General features: G+C 39.7%; 1 protein-coding gene across 1 annotated transcript in view; it reads left to right on the plus strand.

Annotated features, from left to right (window-relative positions):
- Positions 1-815: 815 nt before the first annotated feature.
- The window catches only part of LOC117559695 (cadherin-6-like), a gene marked incomplete at its 5' end in the record, with an annotated part of 82701 nt that continues 59313 nt past the window's right edge, over positions 816-24203 (plus strand). Inside the window, 1 exon segment of the mRNA XM_034236371.1 lies at positions 816-1157. Coding sequence (XP_034092262.1) covers positions 939-1157 — 219 coding nt within the window.

Genomic DNA, 24203 nt, shown 5'->3' on the forward strand with positions numbered 1-24203 from the left:
CTGTCTGTCTTATTCTGCTGTTCCCTTTAGTGTTTACTTCCTGTCTGTCTTTTTCTGCTGTTCCCTTCAGTGTTTACTTCCTGTCTGTCTTTTTCTGCTGTTCCTTTTAGTGTTTACTTCCTGTCTGTCTTATTTTGCTGTTCCATTTATTGTTAACTTCCTGTCTGTCTTCTTCTGCTGTTCCCTTCAGTGTTTACTTCCTTTCTGTCTTCTTTTGTTGATTTCTCGAACTTCTAGCGCTCAGTCTCACTCTCTTGCACTGTTTTTATTTTCTTTACTGCGACAAATTAGCCATCATGAATCCAAAGTGTTGTGTTCTCCACAAATATACATATTAATATTAAAAAAGTATTCCACGGAAACAAACTAATGTTTGTTGTCCACAGCTGACGTTGTTATTTGATTCAAAGAAGTTGTGTAATAGGCATTTTTAGTATAGTAATTGTATACAAAAATGCAGAAGATTTGTGACCTGTATCCAGTAGCTGTAACTGTTTTTGTTTTGGGTGAGTCATATTTCGGCAGAATGTGAATTAGCTACTTATTACAAAACCACCTGTTGTTTGCGGATTCATCCAAGGCTGCATTTCATGTTTATTCTCAAATCAAAGGCTTGATGCTCCGTTGACATGAGCAATGTTTCTGGTGTTCTATCTGTTTACCACTTCTTGATTTAGATACATTTCCAAATCCATAAGACAAGTAGTTTAGGTGCAAAGCAATCCAAAAACAGGCCTCACAAGGCAATCTTATTAAAAGTGCTCCTCAGAGGTTTAGCACAGCCATGTACTCATGTCTGTTTCTTCTTTTACAGCTTCTACACACGCCAGGACAGACTGGAGGACTATGACTGAAGGAGCCATCTCCTAATTCACAGTGATACAGCTGGGAAGATAAAACATTTGTGACCTGTCACATCCTACACATCCTCCAGAGCAATGAGGACTAGCTCGCTGGCCGTTGTATGGCTCTGTCTCGGCCTGTCCCTGGACGCTTTGTGTCTGCATGGACGGAGGACAGAGACAGCAGATGGAGAGGGGACTGAAGCCAGCATCAGAGGAGAGAAGCTGCTCAAGAGAGTGAGACGAGGCTGGATGTGGAACCAGTTTTTCCTGCAGGAGGAGTACACAGGCAGCGACTACCAGTACATCGGCAAAGTAAGAGCTTTTTTGAATATTACTAACAAGGACTGAATGTTATCATTGTCTCACATGGCATCAAATAAAATTGCCCTTATTAGTGAGAAAGACACTCATCAGGGATGTTTGTTCTTTCTTCCTGATTTGCAAGTTTAAAAAATATTAATTTATGCCGGTTAATCACTCTTCACCCATTTTCTCATGAGGTCTGTGACTGCGAGGATAATGAGTTACTGCTGATTATCACTGCTACAAAGTGTGATCAAATATCATCTACCCTATTAATATAGTCCTCATATGCAGATGTACTCATGAAAAACACATAGTTATCTTTCTTTTACAAATGGAAAGTTAAACTCACGATAAAAGCGATAAAAGAAAGCCTAACGCCGTTTGACCTTATCAGGAGCCTCTCTAATAATCGCTGTGTTTGCATAATCTAAAAAAGGCTTACGGCACTTCCAAAGCAAATTGTAAACTATTAAAACAAACTTTTTGAGATGGTCTCAATCTGTAGTTTCAAGTCTTCAATGGTGACATTTGGTGTTCATTTAGTAAATGATGTTCCCATTTAAAATAAACAATAAAACAGGAATTGGATACTTTGTGACTAACAGGTCATTTCTAGGTCATGGTTTCAAAACCATAGACATGCCTACTTGAGCAATCTGGGTTAAGGTATCTTGCACAAGGACACTTCGCCATGTTGACTTCAGGGGATCAAACCACTGACCCTTTGATAGATCAGCATATTAACCCACTGAGCAATAGCCGCCCTTTTCTCCTTGTGTTAGCACATCATTTTACAAATGAACCTAAACATGACCAAGTATTATTACCAGAATATGAGCATGTGGTGAGTTCTCTTAATATTTTTCTGGTCTGCTAGCTAAAATAATAGACCTCTGGAATGTGCAAAATGACAAATCAGAATCAAGTATTCAACTAAGCTGTGTAATAAGGTCCAATTACAGCATGAATTCCTATTGTTTGTAAGCCTTGGTCTCTGAATCTTACCTCCATTGCTTCAGGGTTTTTCAATAAAAGTTAGAAACAGCCAAGAGCAGAAACGCTCTTTATATGGTATCATCATGAAGGTGTAGTATGGTGGAGATATGATAGCAGAGGCAGCGATCTGGGACACATCAGTATACCAGAAAGCATTCTCTGCTATGAAAATATGCGCTGTGGTGAAATGTCCGCAGGCTTCGTCACCTCGTGTTAGGTGAAAGCGTGGAGGTGCTGCAACCCTGCAGACTGACAGATCACATCTGACTGAACTCTGCTGGAGAGGATCAGAAGGAGGGAGGGGTGGAGGGAAAGAGTGGAGAGCAGAGGAAACACAGGGAAAGTAGCTTTTGTAATGTGGAAAAGATTGAGAGAGAAGATGTTGTTAAATTGAGAGTCAAGAAGAGGAGGACAGTTAGGATAAAAGAACAATAGGACAGAAAGTCAGCTAAAAAAAGACAGAGAGGTGAAGGCAGCAGAAAGTATACTGACAGGTAGAAAGAGAAGAGGTGAAACACTGAAGGTCCACACGAGGAAGGAAAGTAAAGAAGAGCTGAGTTTCAAAACACATACTGCAAGATTTCGTCTTTGTTAGCTCCTGAAGCACAATGTTTGATTGAGATATGATTTGCTGAGTGAGATGTTCTGTGGTGGTCATGACAAGCTGTTGGCGGAGCGCAAGCTAGTACTGTTAGCTTGTTGGTGTGCTATGCTCGTTTTTAAGCTTGCACTGCTGCCATTTGCTGTCCGTTAAGTTGCTAAAGCATTCTGCAGACACGTCATAGGTTGTATAGCTTAACCATTGTTTAATTTATTGATAACAACTAGTGGTGCACGATAATTATTGGTCCGATATTAGGAATTATGACGTCATCCCGATAATCCCGATAACAGTATTAATAGCCCCGATAATATACAATATATTTTTTGGGTAAAAAAAAAGAAAATAATACTGCGGTGTGGGTGGATTGGGATGAGGGGCGCTTGTTTTTCACTCGGCTCCTCCCGTTTTGCCAGTACTGTGGTATTAGTGGTTTAGGAAGAGGGGAGTTCTTCACAAATCCAGCGCTCCCTAACTCATGCCTGGCTGTGACGTAAATGGTGTGCGGCTGTGAAGCCAGGACAGTAAACAAACATGTCGCCGGTAGTATGGGACTATTTCAAAGTTTCAGAGTTAGATAGTTCGCTTGCTATTTGTATTAACAAATGCAGAAGTTCCACGAGGAGGGAAAAAGGCAACGAGCTATAATACTTCCAACCTGATTAGTCACCTGAAACATCGCCATCGCTACGATGGTGTGTTAAAAGCGTACGAAGACGCCTGCGCTGCTAAACTAGCGGCGAATCCAAAGCCAGCTGCAAAGGCAACGGGGCTTTTACCTATCGACGAGGCTTTTGAAAAAGGCAAGAAGTTTGCCAGAGACGACCCCAGGGCTAAAACGATCTCTAACTTCATCATAGAAATGATGGCGCTTGACGAGAGTCAAAACTGTTCTTGGCTTTGTTTTGTTCATAGTAATAATGCTCATGTCATTTGCTCACTACTATTTTTTTTTTTACCACCAGGTGTGCAAAAACTACAGTTACATTTAATATATATTATATTATTATTGGTTATCGGTATTGGTATCGGTCTTGAGAAGCAGGAAGTTATCGGTATCGGTTTCAAAAAACCAATATCGTGCATCCCTAATAACAACACAAATGTATGTGATAACAAATTGCGATTTAGCCGCCAACACCCTTTGCCCTTCCGGAGTCAACACTCCATAATAGGGATTTCTCGCCTCAGATACCTGACAGGGCCGCCCAATGAGCACACAGAGAATAACATTTGGTGTTAGTCCAATACTATATATGGCTACATAACCTGTTTGATGAATTAAATAACCATATAGGACACTCTGTGTTTTGAAATACCTGATTAATCACAGAGCTTTATTACAGTGATGCCAACACGATTAAATAATCACATGGTTTCATTTCCCAAAATGGTCTAATACTCCCTAAGATATTTCAGTAAAGGACTGGATATCTCAGTATTAACAGCATGGCAGAGTCTCATTCATATTTATATGATCTCATTGTCTATTTCCTGTAATATATAGAAACAAAAGACTGATAGATAATGTATGTTATCTGTATGAGTTATGAGCTGTCAGTGGATGATTAGAGTATCTGGTATGTTGCGTCTTGTAATCTTCGTCTGACCATATTTGTTTCGACAAGAATGTTTGCGAAAACAATCCCACATCAAGATTCGCTTTGTATTTTTTTCCATTGGCTTCAGCCATGTTATACAGTCGGATCTATCCAGAAGACGGATCAGCATCTCTTATTCATATACCACCGAGGCCTAATGTTAAGCATGAATAGTTTTTCTTCATCTTGAAATAAATAATATTTTAAAAGAACCCCTGTGAAGCTCAAAAGACGACCTTGATTTGGTATGGCAAGCTATTGCCAAGGAACGTTGATGCTAATTGTATGTACTCTCAATTGTATGTATGTCTAATGTCTCCAAGGTATTTTGCAGCAGAAATACTTTTAAAGCCACAGTTGTCTTCCATTACTGGTGATCAGATGGAGAAACGAAAGCCAACAGAGAGTGATTTGAAATAACACAACATTTGCAAGAAAAAAGGAGATACATCTACACCCAGAGGTGGAAGAAGTACCCTTAAAGTGGACCTATCATGCTATATTTGAATAATATATTGTAGGGCCATACCTATATAAAACATGTCTGCGAAGTTTATTTTTCAAAATACCAAACAGATGATGCATTTTAGCCATGCCTCATTTCACTCTATTTGCTCTTTTCCAGCTCTGTTTTTGCAAGGGCTGATTCTGTGGCAAATGAGCTGCAGCTGACCACACCCCCCTGCAAAGGAGTGGGGCGTGGCACGAGTGTCATGTTACCATGCTGTTACCATGCCACGGCAACCTCTCATTCCCCTGATAGGTGGAGAGTTGCCCATATAGGCGGAGCTCCTCGTCACTGACGTCAGACTATTTTCAAATCTGTATCAGTCTGTATCAGATCCGTTGCAGCCCCGTTTTTAGAGATTTGGGTATGGAGGAAAAGAGAGAGGGTTGTGTTTTCTGATACTTGGTGAGTTCTCTGACACACCGGGGACACATATTCATGTATACAAGACGTACAAAAGTGCATTTTGCATGATAGGTCCCCTTTAAGTAAAAGAAAATACTACAGTGTAAAATACTCAGCTACAAGTAAAAGTCCTGCATTCTAGGACTAATTGCACTTAGGTGGTATTGAAATATACTTTATGTTCTAAAATAATTTGCTCGTTATGCAAAATAGCAATTTTAGACAACTGATATTGTATTATTGTATTATAATTATTGATGGATTAATGTATTCATCACTTGCACCTGGTAAAAGGGGGGTTTACACAATCTCATCAGATCCAAATATGGTCATTTCCTTTGTATCAGCAACCAATCGTGAAAGCACAAAGGGGTCTTAAACCAAGAAACGAAATATCATTGGCTGGTGTCAATTTCTGACAACGTGATTCGTTCAGATGCGTCACGTGGTGTGCTAAAACACTTCCTGGTTAGCTTTCCGCTAGAAATTGAAATCTCAAAATGGCAAAAGAACGGCGAAAAAAACGTTCACAGAGAAGACGACAGCAATTGTCACTTGCACGAAGCAAGGTTATAAAAAACAAATGATCCCGAACATGAAATACCTTCACGGAGTGCGTCGATGCGCAAGCTATCATCCAAAGAACAGGAGGGTTTAGCTAGCGCCTCACTGCAATCTTTAAAGGTCGTTTTCTCAAAATGAGTTTTTTCTCCTACTCTGAATTCAAAAATGTCAACTTCAGTAGCACGTAGATACACCAACCCTTCCAGTTATATTCCTATCAATATTATGAAGGCTTTTACAGAAGGGTTTGTTCATACATAATTCATAGCCTGAATTATACAACATTGTATACCTAAAAACATGGCGAAAATTGATATTTTAGGGCTGTTGAGAGTATTTTCTGATTTATGGAGTGATAAAAAGAGATATCCAATATCCCTTCTGTAAAAGCCTTAGATACTAATATGACTACAAAATGAAACAAGAATTTTGAACCTGGCTTTATCCAAAGTTCAGATTTCGATTCCTGAAATGTGTTAAAATATGTGCATATTTAATGAGATAATGGATATTTGCATATTTAAACATGCTATTTCAGAAAACTTGTAATACGAAAAACAATTGCCTTATTGTAAGTAATTAACTGGAGACATTTCTAGCTGATACCTTTAAGTTAAAAAAAATTACCCTATTCACCTGGGGTGTCTCGCCTTAACCTATACAAATATATAATAATTGATAAGTTGATTTACATTTGTATCAATAGTCTGAATCTGCAAAGTAACTACATATGTAAAATAAGTGTATTTTTGATATTCTGTACAAACTGTGAAGTCCACTGAGACAAATGTAACATTTGTGATATTGGGCTATATAAATAAACATTGATTGATAGATTGATTGTATTGGTGTAAAAGTACAAGAAAATATAATGGACTAAAAATACAAGGTTTAATAATGTTAAAGTACTCAAGTAAAGTACAAATACTATATTCATTTTTGTACTTTACTTGAGTATTGTAAATCTTTGTTGACATTTATTGTCAAAAAAGATTGACAATAAAGTTGACTTTGGACTTTAAAGTACAGTACTTGAGTAAATGCTCTAAGTTACCTTCCACCACTGCGATAATGTTTTTCTCATTTGGATGAATTAACCCATTAACCTGATAACAATACTTCAATACTACATTGCTGCTGCTGAAAATAATCATTAATCATCATAGAATTTTCATTGCAACACATTCTTGATGCAATATCCCCCCAAAAAATTGTAACAGAAGGACATATTGATAAATGTGAAATATATATAACATAATGGCTCTAAATGTTTTCACAGTGCATCGTTGCCGATGAAGACATAAAACATTCTCTATATGTTTGACATATTTTGTGTGTGTGTGTGTGTGTGTGTGTGTGTGTGTGTGTGTGTGTGTGTGTGTGTGTGTGTGTGTGTGTGTGTGTGTGGTGGGGGGTTATCAGCACTGAGCCAGGAAGACCCTGAGGGAAGGAATAGCTTTTTGCAGCCTTTGAAATGTGGTGCAAGTGTGGAAGAGTCTAATGATACAGTCTCATCAGAATTCTACAAAATACACTTTAGTTGTTCCCACAATCATCCATCATCCACCGCAGCAGCATGTCCAGCACAAGCAGAGGCTAAGGTTTTATTAAAATCATTATTCTTTGCGAGAGGAATTATTTTAATTCAGTTGTTCGTAGCATTCCAGTGTTTACTTAAAACAAACAATTGTACTCCATCTACAAGGTTTTATAGCCACTGCTGCTAAATCTGCCATGCTGTCCACTTCTCTCTTTTATATAAAGATACACCACATTTGGTTTTTCTTACATCTATTACCATTTTACATGGCTTAGTTGAATACTAAATTCTGATTGGTCAATTGAACCATTCAAGAGGTTGTTATATTTCAAGTGCAGTCAAATCAATCTGCAGAAATAAGTCCAATCAATTTAACGTCAGCTGGGGACAACAAACATTAGTTTTCCCATTCAGAAAACACAATGGAATACTTTTTTTAATATACTTTTTCTTTTTGTGGAGAACACAGAACTTTGGATTCATGATGTTAAAACTGTCCCTAGTAAAAAAAGGAAAAGAGCTCTAGGAAAGGAAAGAGCTTAAAAGACAGAGCGCTGGACGTCAGAGAAATCAACAGAAGAAGACAGACAGGAAGTAAACCCTAACAGGAACACAGTATAGGCAGTGTTTAAAGACTGGTTAATGGAAAAGAAAATATGAACAGACTTAGACAGTTACAGAAAACCTCCATCAGTGCTGCGGACATTTTAAGTCAGGTTGCTGTCGCTGCAGTTCCAGTTGAGTGAAAAAAAATGGAAGCAATAAGAAAAAAAAAGGGAAAAAAATGCAATATTTGAAAGTGAAGGCGTAGGTTTGTTTTGTATGTAGCCGTTTGATAAGCAGGATAATGTGGGAGGTGGTCGTTAATAAAAACCTAACACCAACAGGGTGATCAGGATCTCGCTGCACATTATCTTTTTCCTTACATACACAGTAGGAGCTCCTGTGTGAATCTTTATGGGACAAACTCTTTTCAATACAATAGATACTGTAAGTAAATGTTCAGTAGGTTTATTATCATATTGTATTACTGTTTTTACTTTAGGGGATAAAACAATGGAAATGAATGTCAACCTAAGTAAATAATAGATGGACAGGGCACAAAGTTCAGCCGTCAAATCTCATGTCTAGAGAGGTGAAGAAGAGAAAAACACTCATCTGTTTGGTCAGATTCAGAAGGGTTTCTGCATTGTAAAAAAAATACATGTGTTGCTTCAGCAAACTTTTTTTTCGTTCAATGGAAGAGTACTTCAGTGGGAACAGAGATATTAAGTTGAAAGGAAAATCCACTCATTGACAAGCCAGCAAAACTCCAACAGGCGAGTCTGCAGATTTGGATTTTTCTGAAGAGGAAGAAGAAGAGGCTGTGAGTCAGCAGTCTTGTTTCCCACCAAGGCTCATTGGTATTGGCGGGAAGTGTGAGAAAGTGAGTCAGTCATTGAGATAGTTATGATAACACCCTACGCTGAGTGGGCAGAGCTCCCTTATTGCTGTTTTTAGCCTAATCCTGTACAATTAATAGCAGAGTCCTCTCATGCAAGATGGAAGTGATTCCACATCAACATACTCACCCAGCTACAGCTAGTCCCTGCTGCAAAGTAATGGCAGGTTTGGAATCAATCAATCAGGTTTCGTGAAATTTGCACCACCATCATCTTGGTGCAATCCTTGATGACCCAAACAGTCCGGAAGCCATGGATGGAAATGTTGTCTTCAGTTATATCCTGGTGCAGCCATTTTTCCATAAAGCACATTGAACTACACTCCAGATATTCCATCTAAGTCCTAGCTAACGTGATTAACTCTTCCATTTAATTAGCCACTGATCTTACGTTGCCAATGATGGGAGGGGTTAGATATGGCTTAAATCTCCTTTCCTCCATTCATCTGGACCCAGCTCTCCTCCTTCATTGCTTCGGTTTACCCAGCATCCTCTGTGTCCTTCTCCAGATGTCACTATGCTAGCCGGCTTTAGCACAATTAGCTTCTCCCTGCTAATAAACAATTGGGCGTGATATCCTTTTTTAAATTGGTTAGTCTTTATGAATAATACTCCAGAGCAGCTATCATGAATGTTCACTCTTTTTTTAAATGTCTATTACTGAAACTCATACCTTTAATTGCATGCTCACAAAAGAAACAGACAGTGGGTGTTTCTCAATGTCGAGTATGCTTGCTTGGTAGCACATGTCTTCCGAGTCACTTGCTTCAGAAGCGAGGCAAGAATACTTCCTGGCATTCGGAAAACGAGGAGTGAAACAGGCGAGCAAGTGTGGAGGTGTGCGTCATATGAGAGGCCCCGCCTTACATTTTCCGCCACAGATTTGGGGAAATTGGTCCGTGCGCAAAGCATTGTGGCGATATTAAAACCGCGGAGTCTACACATGTGCAGCCTCGAAATTTCTCCAAACGAAGTACACCGGGCTTGGTAGAATTCCAAGTATACTGGACATTGGAACAGTCCTTCGGCCAACCCTGTCTCCTAAAAATTACGTTCCCACAGAACTAAACTGCATTCTCAATTACGTTTAGCTAGAAACGTATTTTCTCCCACGTTACGTTTGTTATGAACGTATCTCAAATACGTTTATTTTCTACATATCTTCTAGAAACATATCTTCTCCCACGTTACGTTCGTTATGAACGTATCTTAAATACGTTTATTTTCTACATATCTTCTAGAAACGTATTTTCTCCCACGTTACGTTCGTTATGAACGTATCTTAAATACGTTTATTTTCTACATATCTTTGCCATTTATTGCCTTGCTTATAATAATGATAATAGTCATTTATAAATATCATTTTAGAGCACACATTTGAAATCGAGAATCGGGCTCGATATATGGTTAAATTAAAATCAGTAGGCGAGGCTGTAATTTCGGCAGCTGTTACTCTCATGAGCGAGGCAGAAAATAATAGTTTTAACATGACAAAAAGCTGCTGTGTCGTTTATTGCACCTCAAAGATTAAAACAAATCCAGAGTTACTTGTTTCTGTACTTCCTCTAAGAAGAAAGGACAGTAAAAGAAGAGCTCTGTGGCTTCAGGCTTGATCGCCGTTCAAATGACAGCGTTGGTTTCCCCAAAAGTGGGCGGGGCTGTAAAGTGACGTTTTACTATCATCTATTATTCAAAACCATTCTATTTATTCTAACGTAAATTACATGCCAGTGTTTTATCTTTTTATTTATTTGTTTTTATTTTAAATCGTATAATGTCGGACTTTTTTCCCGTCTGTGAGGAAAATAAATGGGGTTTAGAGCCTCAAAATACTGAAATCTGTATTTTTTAAAATCTTTTCCTTCTAATTTGTTATTATTTTCTAAATAACACACTGTTATTTACTCAACCATAACACACAATTATCCTTGTTTTTATTTATTCGTTTAATTCTATAATCTTGGGCTTTTTAGCCGTAAATAAAGTCACCGGAAACAGGCGGGACATTTCGAGCGATACACACCACAAACCCACCGAACTGATTACCCAAGATCCTCAACTTGAAGCTCGTTGATTGGATGTTTTAGCCGCAATAAACGCTGGCATATGGTGTTAATAAGTTGTGATATCCGAAAACGAAAAATAAAATAATACCTAATTCAGAGTGTTTTCTCTTTGGAAGTCATCACATAACGGCATTGTAATACACGGTTCGGCTGCATTAAATATTATACATCTGCCGTAGTTCTTTATTTATAGAGCCCTGATGAGAAGACTTCTAGACAAACATGAGGAACTGCCGCCAAAACTGAATACTTGATGTGGATCATAAATATATCAACAATTAAACAACATCTTCAATTTCTTTTCACAAAATACGTCTCCTTGCAGTATCAATAGTAATTCGGCTGACTTTTATATTTGATCCAATTGGTAGATAATAGGTTATATTTACACCATAACGGTGCACAGCTGATAGAAAAGGACTTGTAGTTTTTAAAGATATTACTGATTTTCTTTGAATATAAGAATGTAAATACTGAGTTGAGAGAATAGTCAGGGGATTTGGGTGATGGGAGACACATCTATGGATTCAGAATTTCAATAGCGTACCATTAAATGACGGATATACCTTTCTGTCTGTGATGTTTTACAAATCAGATATTAATGTGTAGAAGTAAAACATGTGAAATAATATAGCAATATCCTGTAAATTATGTAAAAACATGAATAAAACTACACATCTTCAGATGTTATACATACATAAGTGTTCTACACTAATAATACAAAGTTATTATTAGTATGCTGTGTGTACCTTGTGTGCACCGCCTAGTGGTTAAAGCACGTTATTGAATTATTTTTGTTGAATAATGTTATTTGATGAAAACAATATTAAGAGTACATACTTTCATAGGGGGAAAGTAGAAGGTCAATGATAGAAATATAGAATATAAGAAGTCAAGAAGATACTATAAGTGATCTCTACAATAAAACAGTTTAGTGCCGGATGTACAAAGATATTAATAGGAGGATGTGCAAAACAGAAAAACGAATTAACCTTTATTAACACATTAAAGAATACTTTAGGTTAAGGTCTTATTTTAAACAAGAAAAAAGCTTTGGGGGTATCTATATACCGATGAATATTAAGCCTGACAAAGTACTTAACGTCTAATATATTGCTTTCCTGCAATGTTAACTATGTTGAAGCACTTCTTTTAACTGATATTATACACATTAATTATACTCTTATGTATGTAGATAGAATAAGAAATGTGCAGAATATGACAGTTTAATGGTGGAGGTACACACATATTGATAGATGTCTTGTAATGCGCTGTTGAGGAACCTGCGACCCAAGTTGTGTATGATCAAGAAACCTTAGAAAATCTTGAAATCTTGAAAGGGATGTGCAAAATAGCCATTATACAGTTTTTAATTAACTATTAGTAGAGAATAACGAGTAATGAATATACTTAATAGAGATCTGCAGATAAATGTTTCGTCTTCTCAAGCACCACCTATCAAATATCTCTCCTGATTGTTGGCACTTGACAATCACCTTCCCTGAATTTTACTCAGGTGTAACTAAAGTCTGCTTTAAGGGTTGTTTATATTTCACATCATTAATCAGAATCTGCAAAGTAACTAAACTAAATGTAGTGGAGTAAAAATACCAGGTTAACCTCTGAATTGTAGTGGAGTAGAATTACAAAGTAACAATGAGCTGTCGTGTGGGTATATATTAATGCTGCCCATTATGGATATAAGCGATTTTTACCCATTTAGTAATTACATGTTTTAAATGTGTACACACCAATGTGTTTCCTATCGCCTAAACCTCCAGGGCTGTACACAGTTTAATACTGGCAACTTCTAATTTTGGGAAAAACGTCTTTTAAAACTATAATTCCCAGTAGATACGTGCCATAGAGAACATGTTGCGAAACACAATAGCCAGCATGTGTATTTCTCGGGGGGCGTTCGAGTCCAGTTTTGAATAGTCTGCCGTGGTTTCGTTCCATTTCAAAGAGCTTGACGCTCGGCGTAACCTTGGCGCACTGCCACTCCAACATCACGGGGTTAGTCAACGGGACTGTAGTCCCAAACGATAGCTGGGGATTATGGGTAGTGTAGTGTCTTCGGCCATCCTAAATCTCGAAATGTCCCGTCTGTTTCTGGTGACTTTATTTACGGCTAAAAAGCCCAAGATTATAGAATTAAACAAATAAATAAAAACACGGATAATTGTGTGTTATTGTTGAGTAAATAACTGTGTTATTTAGAAAAGAATAACAAATTAGAAGGAAAATATTTTTAAAAAATACAGATTTCAGTATTTTGAGGCTCTAAACCACATTTATTTTCCTCACAGACGTTTATACGATTTAAAATAAAAACAAATAAATAAAAATATAAAACACTGGCATGTAATTTACGTTAGAATAAATAGAATGGTTTTGAATAATAGATGATAGTAAAATCTACGTCACTTTACAGCCCCGCCCACTTTTGGGGAAACCAACGCTGTCATTTGAACGGCGATCAAGCCTGAAGCCACAGAGCTCTTCTTTTACTGTCTTTTCTTCTTAGAGGAAGTACAGAAACACGTAACTCTGGATTTGTTTTAATGTTTGAGGTAAACGACACAGCAGCTTTTTGTCATGTTAAAACTATTATTTTCTGCCTCGCTCATGAGAGTAACAGCTGGCGAAATTACAGCCTCGCCTACTGATTTTAATTTAACCATATATCGAGCCTGATTCTCGATTTCAAAGGTGTGCTCTAAAATGATATTTATAAATGACTATTGTCATTATTATAAGCAAGACAATAAATGGCAAAGATATGTAGAAAATAAACGTATTTAAGATACGTTCATAAGGAACGTAACGTGGGAGAAAATATGTTTCTAGAAGATATGTAGAAAATAAACGTATTTTAGATACGTTCATAACGAACGTAACGTGGGAGTAAATACGTTTCAAGCTAAACGTAATTCAGAACGCAGTTTAGTTCTGTGGGAACGTAATTTTTAGGAGACAGGGTTGCTTCGGCGGCACTCGATGACGTATTATGCTTGAAATAGTGGCTCTGCAGCAGCTTTACTCGACATTGAGAAACACCCAGTATTTAGCCCTCCAGTCATTTCTACTAACAACAATCAGAATCAAATGATCTGAAATGATAATTAGCCAGCCCTAGCTATGGTTGGTGTCAGAGCTGAAGCACTGCTGGCTGGCTGATGGAGGCTCAGTTGGAAACATGTACTTTAGATTCTGGTTAATGGAAGTCTCTGGTGTTCAGGCTGCTGCCCTAATAACAGCGGGCACCATCACTTTACTAAAGTGATGGTGAAAAGCTAAAGTTTAGCTTTTCTTTGTACTTTATTTTCTTACTCTTATAGGCTAAATATAACATACAGTATATGGCAGTAATCAAGAAGCTACAGTGGACATTTTTAATGGGCTGGGTCTAGTGGCGCCGGATTCATTTCAGAAGTGGGGGGGGCCAAAAAGTGCGTGTGTATGTGACATAGCCTACTTGCCAACCCTCACGATTTTCGCGGGAGACTCCCGTTTTCCTCCCGGGGTCATATTTCTCCCGCATTTCTCCCGATTTCTGACTAAATCTGATTTGTTTCATTCTAACATAACGCACCAAATGTTACTGTTTCCACTCGGACTTCAATACAGCTATACCATTGTTTGGTTTCCATGGTAACGTGTCTCTTTAGTAGCGCGAGCAAATGAAAGTCTGAGAGGGTCTTCAGGAGGAAGATATATTCAGAGAAAACAGAACAAGCATGGACAACTCAACCCTCTGCTCACTCCTTTCCTGTACTTTAAACTATACAGACCAGCCCACACATATGACATTCCATCTCTTCTTTTTTCCTGCTACGCTCTTGTTTGACAAGCTGAATGTTGACTGATGTTTGACTGAAGTAAGCTCTGTGAAAAGTTCCAGTTATTAACTCGGTATTTACAAAGCTGTCATCTCCACATTTGGAGAAAGTTACAAGCCGTTTGACAGCAGCACATCTGCATATTTCACAGAAGGCTCGTTTAGTGGTTTTGCAAATAATGAACCACTCTCTGTTTTTGTACCATTCTGCATTGAAGTACCTTCTCTTTGTCCAAATAAGCTTTTATTGGCCCGTCACAATGTCCCGACAACAAACCACCATGCAGTCGGAACCAGCCTGTTTCGGTTCAACGATGCCGGCGGCGGCGGTTTTGACAGCCTCTGCGGCCGCAGAGCTGCTGCTGGGGTTCATCTGGCTGCGCTGGTTCTATGGTTGAAGGACCAGGCTCCGGAGTTGTGGATGTCAGGGATGTGACATTCAAGTTGTTGAATTTTAGCTTAGTTTGACTGTATTTTGTTTTCTTATGCGCCGGTTCTTCTGACATGTTTGCAAGTTTATCTATCTAGGTTAACGGCTGACACACACTGAACAACGTAACACATAACGTAAACAACGTAACAAATAAACACATCTAAGCTTTGTTATTGGTTGTAATGTACATGGATACATTTGAATGGTGTGACAATGTCCTATTTGATTGGATTAAAATGTACATATTCTTCCTGTTATGTCTGCCTGCTGTATTTTACCTAATGCAAAGTGACCTGCTCCATCGAAATCAGTCGCATTGATCCGAAGACACATTTTGAGTTGTATACACTGTTGGAAAGAGGAGATTCCTAGCTTTCTAATGATATCAGGATTGTTTTTGTACTATATTAAGCAAAATATGTCACATTATATAATGACTGTCACCGAGTCATCATTTTGAGAAAAAGGCCTTTAAAGTTTCCTCTTCTCTGGATCGATCTGATTGATTATTAGCGGAGCAAATGATCAAAGTAGTACGGAGGGAAGATATTTTCGTTTGAATTACTGGTCTGGGGGAAGCTCGCGAGTGTGTGTGTGTGTGTGTACGTGTGTGTGTTTGTGTATTTTTGCGTTTGTTTCCCGGGGAAAACTTTCAGGAGAAACACCGGCTTTTGTTATGCCTGCTGTGACGTCAAATTACTCCGTTCTCCGCTTGTAATTATGCCGTTAAAAGCTTCAAAGCTGTATTTATCATCTGAATTTGCCGAAACAAGTTTAATATTCTGAAAACCAAGACTTTGTTTATTTGAAATCAGATGAAAACAAACTGTAACGGACCCTGCAGTGTTATCTATGATTACTATGCCTTACATTCATAATGTCAGCGGAGGGAGGGGAAGCGGCGCTGTGGAAGAGCAGAGTGGCGAGTGAGAGGCGAGCTGTGTTCTTTCCTTTACAAGCTTCAAAAATGCCTGTAGCTAATGAGATTGAATATAACAATCAACAATAACAAAATATACACAGCTAGATCAGATGGCGTTCTTTTTAGATGCGACTTTAGAGTAGAGGGGAATTATTGAAACGGGATGTGTACAGTGTTCCGCGGCATCCGCTGCTGTGAAAATGTGGGGCAGGGCCGTAAAGTGGGGGGGTCAATGGCCCCCTGGCCCCCCCGCTTCCGGCGCCCTTGGCTGGGTCCCAGGAGGATATATGCACTATCCCCTCAGGTGACAGCTGTGCAGTTATGTCGTCCTCAATGTGAAGAACCGCAAGTGAGGAAAGTCTTGTTCCTCCCATCGTTGACCGCAGCCAGTTCCGAATTCTCCTCATTGCAGAAAAACTTCTCTCAGAGGTGGCAGATCCGATAGGCAGAGTCAGTGCCAACTGGAGCATCTTGTATAGATTTGGATAGCTGTCCTTTTTAACAGTCTTTCGAAGATGCTCAAGTGCAACAGGTGCGACAGCAGAGGCTTTAACAAGGTCCATCTCTGCTCCAAGAAGGAGAGGGTGAATTTTGAGCGGCTGTGCGTATTGTTGTACGAGAGGTTCAATTCCATTTTTGTCACATTTAAACAGTGCTGCACATGCTCGTGCCAGGTCTATGGACTCTCCCGTGAATCGTCTGTCTAGTTCGTTGATGAGGGTGTCCAGTACAGGGAGATATAGGTGCTTTTGAAATCCAGCTGTATCACTCTGTGACCTTTGTGCGCCACTTTCATCAGTTTCACTTTGGCCCAAAGTAGTTGTAACCAGGAAACTGTCGAGGGAGGTCGGGGGTTTTGTAGCCCGTTTTCTTTTGGGAGCAAGGGGACCCGGAGTCTGACACTCAACATCTGCATCCCCAGGTACTGCCACGTTGTTGTCCCTGCAGAACTGTTTCACTGATCCCCACATATTGCTCCACGTATCTGCTTGTCTCAGAGATTAGAAGTGCGCCTTCAGGTTGTCGGTAAGCGCCGCAGCTTCGGAGAGTGTGCAGCTGGAGGGCTGTAGGGCCTTGTGCGTAACATGAATCACACGCAGTATGTCTTCAAATACAATAACACATGTAATGAAAGACATTCTGGTCATGTGGTCATAAAGGCCACTGGCCTCCACAGACCACTTGTACCAAGCACCAAGCAGTGCACATACACTGCGTATGGGTGGGTCTCTTTGATGCGCTGCTGCACACCAGAAACGTGACCAGACATGACGGAGGCACCATCGTAACTCTGGGCAACAATTGGGATATGTTTCAGTCCACACATCTCAAGTCCTTTGTTTATTGCTTCCACAATCCCAGCCGCGTTGTGAGATGCTGAGCAATCAATAAAACACAAAAAACGCTCCTTGATTTCAAGCTGCTCTGCATATCTTAAACACACTGATAATTGTTCCGTTTTGCAAGACCTGGCCTCATCTGCAATTATAGAAAAAAATCCAGTATCCTGCACTTTCTCTACAATTTCTGCACAAACTAATTTAGCACATAATGTCAATGACTTCGTTCTGGAAATCTGGGATAGTAGCATTGAAATAGTTGGACTGCATGTTTTTAAAAGCAGAATCATACTTGGAGAAGAAGCCACAAACCTCAAGAAAATTCCCACACGACTCTGACTCGCTTCCCTCCCGATGCCCACGAAAAGGCAATCCGAGTTTGGACAGCAGCCTCTCAATATCAACAATTTTGCACAAATAAGATCTGTTCTTCTCAACAGAATCTTCGTGGCTTCGGCAAAGTTTAGCTGCAATAGATCCAGAAGACGCAGTCACTTTATAGTTATCCCATTTAACCATGCAGTTCAGATGGACCTGGGAGTGTGCATGTTTCTCCAGTTTGCTGCTTAGTTTTTTTCCAGTCTCTCAGGCCCTTTCTAAAGGAATCCTCCACACCGCTGTCAGTCTGGAAGTGGCGGCATGAAAAACAGAAGACGGCATCCATTCGTACTGAATATTCCAGCCAGGGATAGTTCTTGTAATAGTACGTGGAAAATGATCGTTTTGTTTTCCCGATCATTTTTGAGGGGAATTCGGATAAAGTAGGCTGCTTGGGACAGCTGTGTTTTTCCCCAAGATCATCATGACCCACTAACGGCCCCGACACTGGTGGTCTCCCTGCTGTGGGGTTAATGTTAGCTGGTCCTGCTAATCCAGAGCTCTCCGCTGTGGGGCTAACGTTATATGGTTTAGCTAATCCAGAGCTGCTCGTTTGCGTGTCTGCCACTTCACATTCTGACGGCTGCTGGTTGGTAAGGTTATGCTCAGTCGGTGGCTCTTCTGTTGTTGAAGCTTTTACAAGACGAAATTGGACGTTTTAAAAATCGCCGAATATCCATTACTGCTAATTATTGTAATACAATAGCTGAATCACTTGTATGCAAACAAAAGTGAGGGAACTTGTGTCCTTAACCTCACACGTCACACACACACACACACTCAAAAATGAAATTATTTAAAAACAAAACATGATATTATTCAGATTTGTATTGTAACAATCATTTTATTACATCTATTGAAATAATATTTATATACGAAATATTTGTATTGGAACAGTTTTAGGGTAGCCACACACGTACGCACGCACGCACGCACGCACGCACGCACGCACGCACACACACACACACACACACACACACACACACACACACACACACACACACACACACACACACACACACACACACACACACACACACACACACACACACACACACACACATGTAATCAAAGGCTTCACCCCAAGACCTGGCCTGGAGGAGTGAAGCAGGGATGAAGGGATGAAAGGTGCACAGCGAGCCACTTGAGGTGGAGAGATGCAGACAAAGACAGAGGCAGAGAGAAGCAACTTCTTGCCGCAGGTATCACAGCGAGAGCAGCCCATCTCAGCACACATCCCATAGATGTTTACTCCTCCAGGCACAACACACACTCTCTGCTTCTCTCTTCATTTGCAGCTTTTTGCCTTCAGAAGATTTCTGTTTTGTTTTTCAGTCTTGAGCTGACTCTTGGTCTTTCTTTTGTGTTTGTATCTTCTTTGCTTCTGTCTTATATAAACATGTCACCTTCCTCCTCTGGCCTTTTCCCTTCCGTCCATGTACCACCAACTCTGTGCATATATAGAACAATCTACTGCCTGTTAGAGAGTTTACATTTACAAAACAAAACAAAACACAAAAGGGATGCTAATGAGGTTTTGATAATGGGAAATGTTCAGAGTTACTGCACATGTATGCATTGATTGATCTCAGTACACTGAGGAATCTGAATGCTATCAAACTGCTGAGGGTAGAAGTGGAAAAAGGTGTATGATGATAAGTAAGCGATAGTGCAGCAAGGCAGTCATTAATGAAAAAAACACGGACTGTGTAATCATGATCCCAACAATAAGCATAGTAATCTTGACCCACCATGTCGGTGTTCTCTTCATTAATGGCTGCACATTTTCCTGATTATTACAAGCCTTCATGAATCCAAAGTTTTGTGCCCTCCGCAAATATAAAAATGGTATTGAAAAATACTTTATATTCTAATGAAAATATGACGTAAAGTTTATTTGATATGTTAGTGGAGAGCTGGGGCAGATCAGTGTTAATTTTGGCAGCTGTTTTTGATTTAGTCTTTAGACGAAAATGGTTATTAGTTTTAGTCACATTTTAGTCATTTCTATCCTTCATAGTTTTAGTCTAGTTTTAGTTGACGAAAACTCAAAACGTTTTAGTCTAGTTTTAGTCGAAGAAAACTCAAAACGTTTTAGTCTACTTTTAGTCGATGAAAAATTACATTTTAGTCAACTTTTAGTGAAAATGTGTTCTCTCTTTAAACCAATTCAGTTAGGCAAATACAGGTTTCTGACATTGGAATCAATGTGACCGCATCAAGTGTTCAAATTCGTAAAGCAACATTTCACTCTCTTAACACTTTACTTGTGTAATATCTAGGGATGGGTATCGTTACGGTTATCTACGGCACTACTAGTCTTATCGATACTGCTTATCGATCCGGTACTTTAACGGTATTCTTGTATTTATTTTTTGTTATTTTTTAAAGGGAAAAACTAACAAATTGTCTGCACAATGAATGAATACTTTTACTGTCGCTACTTTAACTATATGTTGATGATCATACTTTTACTTGAGGAACTCTTCCTACACTATGGTATTTTTTTACTTAACTACAAGATCTGAGTACTTCTCCCACCTCTGCACAACTGATGTGATAACGTTACTCGTAATTGGGGCAACAGAGCTACGAGTTAAGGAAGTCGAAAATTGTGCATTTCTCCGACTGAATATGACGCCTTTTGGCCGGCTGTTTGGACAGACTACTACTCGTGTCAACGCGCTAATGCGAAAACACTAATGGCAAACGAGCTTTGTCCACATCGAGCCTTGTAGAGTGTCTCCATACTTCTGAACGCTCCGTCCCCGGCAGATCTCTGTGTGCCGCTCATAGACTGTATACAGTGGCGTTTCTATATGTACAAAAGTGGTGGGGCACAAAAAACTTAGATGTCTATAAGCTTCTGCAGTGAGGTTCATGGCTGGTGAGGCACTGGGTTTACAAATATTATATTTTGACCTAAATCAAAATATAATATTATTTTCAAAAGCCTCTTTAGTCTGATGCTTCAATTAATTTTAACAGACAGTTCAACAGAAGGATACCCAAAAAATGTAATTGTATCATTTAAATATTGAATCGTTCTCTCTTAGTAAGATCTCCTTTTCAATAAAATGGTGGTCTTACCTTGACTTGAAGATTAAGTCCATTTGCCTATCCTTCTGGACAAAAATCTCTATTACTTTTTTGTAAAAGTCCTCCTTATCTTCTTGTAGTTTCAAAAGTCTATCATAAATCTAATTGATGGATTTATGATTCGAAAATGATAAAAGTAGGGTAGACATGTGGATATTATCCAGCTGAACAAAACGTGCATTTATCTAACAGCTACGTTTCTCACAGATCTTATTTTGAGCTATTTTCTAAAATCCTATGGAGAAATCTCATTGCTTTTTTGTGGAGGGAAGCCATGCGCAGCTTACTTCCTGGTTTTAGGACGCGTCTCTCCTCCTCTTCACCTGCTCTTCACCATAGACTGTATATATAAATGGACGTACTGTAGTGTCCGTGACGTCACCCATAGGATTCTGCAGAGTTGCCGTGAAGCCCTTAGTAGGCGGAGTCGGCCACTAACGGCTCGACTGTGACGTCAGAGTCTAATCCCGCCTGCTCCAAATAAGGGCAAAGAGGCGGAGCCGAGGCGGGACCTGCTGCCTACGAACTGGAAGTAAACAGAGCTAGCTCAAGCTAAGAAGCTAAGCGAACATGAAATACATGCATACCAAGTTACTGCTAACAGTGTAGTTCCCCTATATAAACGTTACATTCATAATCAAATGAGACAATCTGCAAGAGAATTAGCTATATTTTGTTATTCTTGTCATTCACAAGAAAATAAGAACCGATACATAGCAGAACAATTGTGGCGATGTTCAGCTTAATAAGCCTTGTTCAACATAATTTATTTAGCTAATACTACAGCAGGCGAACCAAGTCTGCGTTTCGCTGCATTCCTTGATCTCCAGTTATAACGACGGACTCCACCGCCCGGACCTAACGGAGCCGCAGTGGGCTAGCTCCGGGACGCCGGCTGGAGCTAGCCCCCTGCGGCTCCGTTAGCTCCGGCGGCCACCACTGGGATAATTGGGTCCCCTATTAACATTTGCTCCCGTTTAGCATTATGGGCGTCATAGCCATAGACTATAAAAGTCTTACCCAAGGCTGAATCATAAACTAAAATGTATATGTATGCATAAAGGGTTACGTCCTTAGCTGGCTAATAAGTAACAAGCTAAGCTACCAAGCACACAAACACCTGCGAACGGGGTTAACATGTATAATATTATCATTTTAGACTTCTTGGAAGTTCTGTTAGTACATTCAAGCGCACAGCATGACATTTTAATTGTCTGGTATTTGTAACAATATTCCCTAAAAGGCACAATCTCCACGAACACGGCTGAAGCTAAAGGGTCAAGTACAGTACTATGACTAACTAACGTTGTAGCCTCTATGGTTGTAGCCTAGCAGAGTGGACAAGTTGCTGTTAGCTGACAGTGAGGCATGTACATGTCCATCAAAGTGACCACGCCCTAATTTATGCAAAAACGTTAAGATCTAATATAAATAAAAGGGTCGTGTTAGAAAACAATTCACTCACAGATTCATAATCATGAAGGTGGAATCTTACTATATTGATAATAATATGTATTGCATCCATGGGTGTAAAGTTGGGCATTTTAACATGGGGGTCTATGGAAATTGCTCCTTTCTGCAGCCAGTCCCTAGCGGCCCATGTATGAACTGCAGTGTGTGGCACTTCCGTATTGGCGTCCCGGCTGTTCCCCAGAGTTTGCCGCTTTGGTGCCGCTGCAGCGTGTCTGTTAGGCCCCGCCCCGCCCCGCCGCACACAGGGAGATCGCTCTTCTGGAGTGAAGAGAGCGTAAATAATGATATTGCAAGTTAGAAACGTAAGATGCATTTTGACAGACAAGACGGACAATTGGGGGAAAATACCCTGCATTTTGAATGTCTGATAGTCCACCATTAACACCTTAGTCCCGTCTCGTCTCGTCAAAGAAAACTAAAAATAAATTTCGTCAAAGTTTTCGTTATCAAGAATCTATTTTTAGCTCGTCATCGTCTCGTCTTAGTCATGTAAAAAAGGTTGTTGACGAACATTTTTCGTCATAGTTTGTTGATGAAATGAACACTGGGGCAGATTCTAAAAGAAGCAGTGTTATACAGAGATGTGCAAAATATTCAGAGGGATCACAGTATTAAAAAGAAGAGTATTTGCTCACATGATGTGCATTAATGTATTGCAGGCAGGGGCGGACTGGCCATTGGGAATACCGGGAGTTTTCCCGGTGGGCTGGTGCTGTGCGTCGGCCGGTTGGTAGGGAAACGGGGTTCAGGGGGAGTGGCTGTACCCGTAGGATAGAAAAGGGGGAAGTGAGTGACGTCTGACTCAGAGGTCGCGCGGCTGTGGAGAAAAACGTGTTGCCCACATTCTGTTACTGAGTTTAGGCTAGTGTAGGAGCAAACACAGTGGTGGTGGCTTAAAGCCCACCTCCGCTCCGTGCCGTCCGTTAGATGAGCCTGGTCAGATTAATAAAAGAAGGAGTTCAAAACACCGGAATAAAAGTTATAACAATAATCTGATTTTTAATGGTAAAAAACACCAATACAAGTTACAGAGTACTCTGGACTCCCAGTTCTACTGCTGTGCGATACAGATATCGGGACCAGCCAGTCAGAAACAGGGGGCATTTTGCATGAATCAACAACAGTATACATAGACATATTTGGGGCGGAGTTGTGTCGGATCTTCCCTCCCATTTTACTCCTAAGCGAATCAGAGAGTCCGTGGGGAGGAGTTGTGTCAGCTGCTCACTCCCCTAGGTGTTCTTACTGGTTGGATTCACTTCGGGTCGGGCCCAATACAGCGAATCAGAGTTCTGGGAAAAATTATTTTTCTTCTGAACAGAGCGTGAGAGCGTCGGAAGTAAACAAGGACAGAGTCACTTTTTATCTTGCACTTGAGTTCACTCCTTTACTTTCCCAAGGAATATTTCACACAAACTCTATTCTTTCCTAAACAATCAAACATTATACACAGATATATTGGTGCCTGAGATTATATTGGCCCAGATTGAACCTTGAAAAGAATATGTGTGTGTGCTGGTGGGAGGAGGTGTATGTGTGTGTAGCAGGGTATCTGGTCAGTGAGTGTAGGTGAGCAAAGAATATGTGTGTGTGCTAGTGGAAGGAGGTGTATGTGTGTGTAGCAGGGTATATGGGTCATTGAGTGTAAGTGAGAAGGTTATATATATATAGGATTACTTAAAACAGTCCAAAATAATACATGTTTACTTCAATACAGTTCAAGATAATACCTGTTTACTTTAATACAGTTTAAAACAATATCTGTTGACTTTACTAGTTAGCTAGCAGGTTTATTGTTTTGGGTGCAGTCAATTTTGTCTCCACTTGTTGTTCAAATAATTGTT

Source organism: Gymnodraco acuticeps, unplaced genomic scaffold, assembly GCF_902827175.1.
Source record: "Gymnodraco acuticeps unplaced genomic scaffold, fGymAcu1.1, whole genome shotgun sequence".
In the NCBI taxonomy this organism is placed as follows: Eukaryota; Metazoa; Chordata; class Actinopteri; order Perciformes; family Bathydraconidae; genus Gymnodraco; species Gymnodraco acuticeps.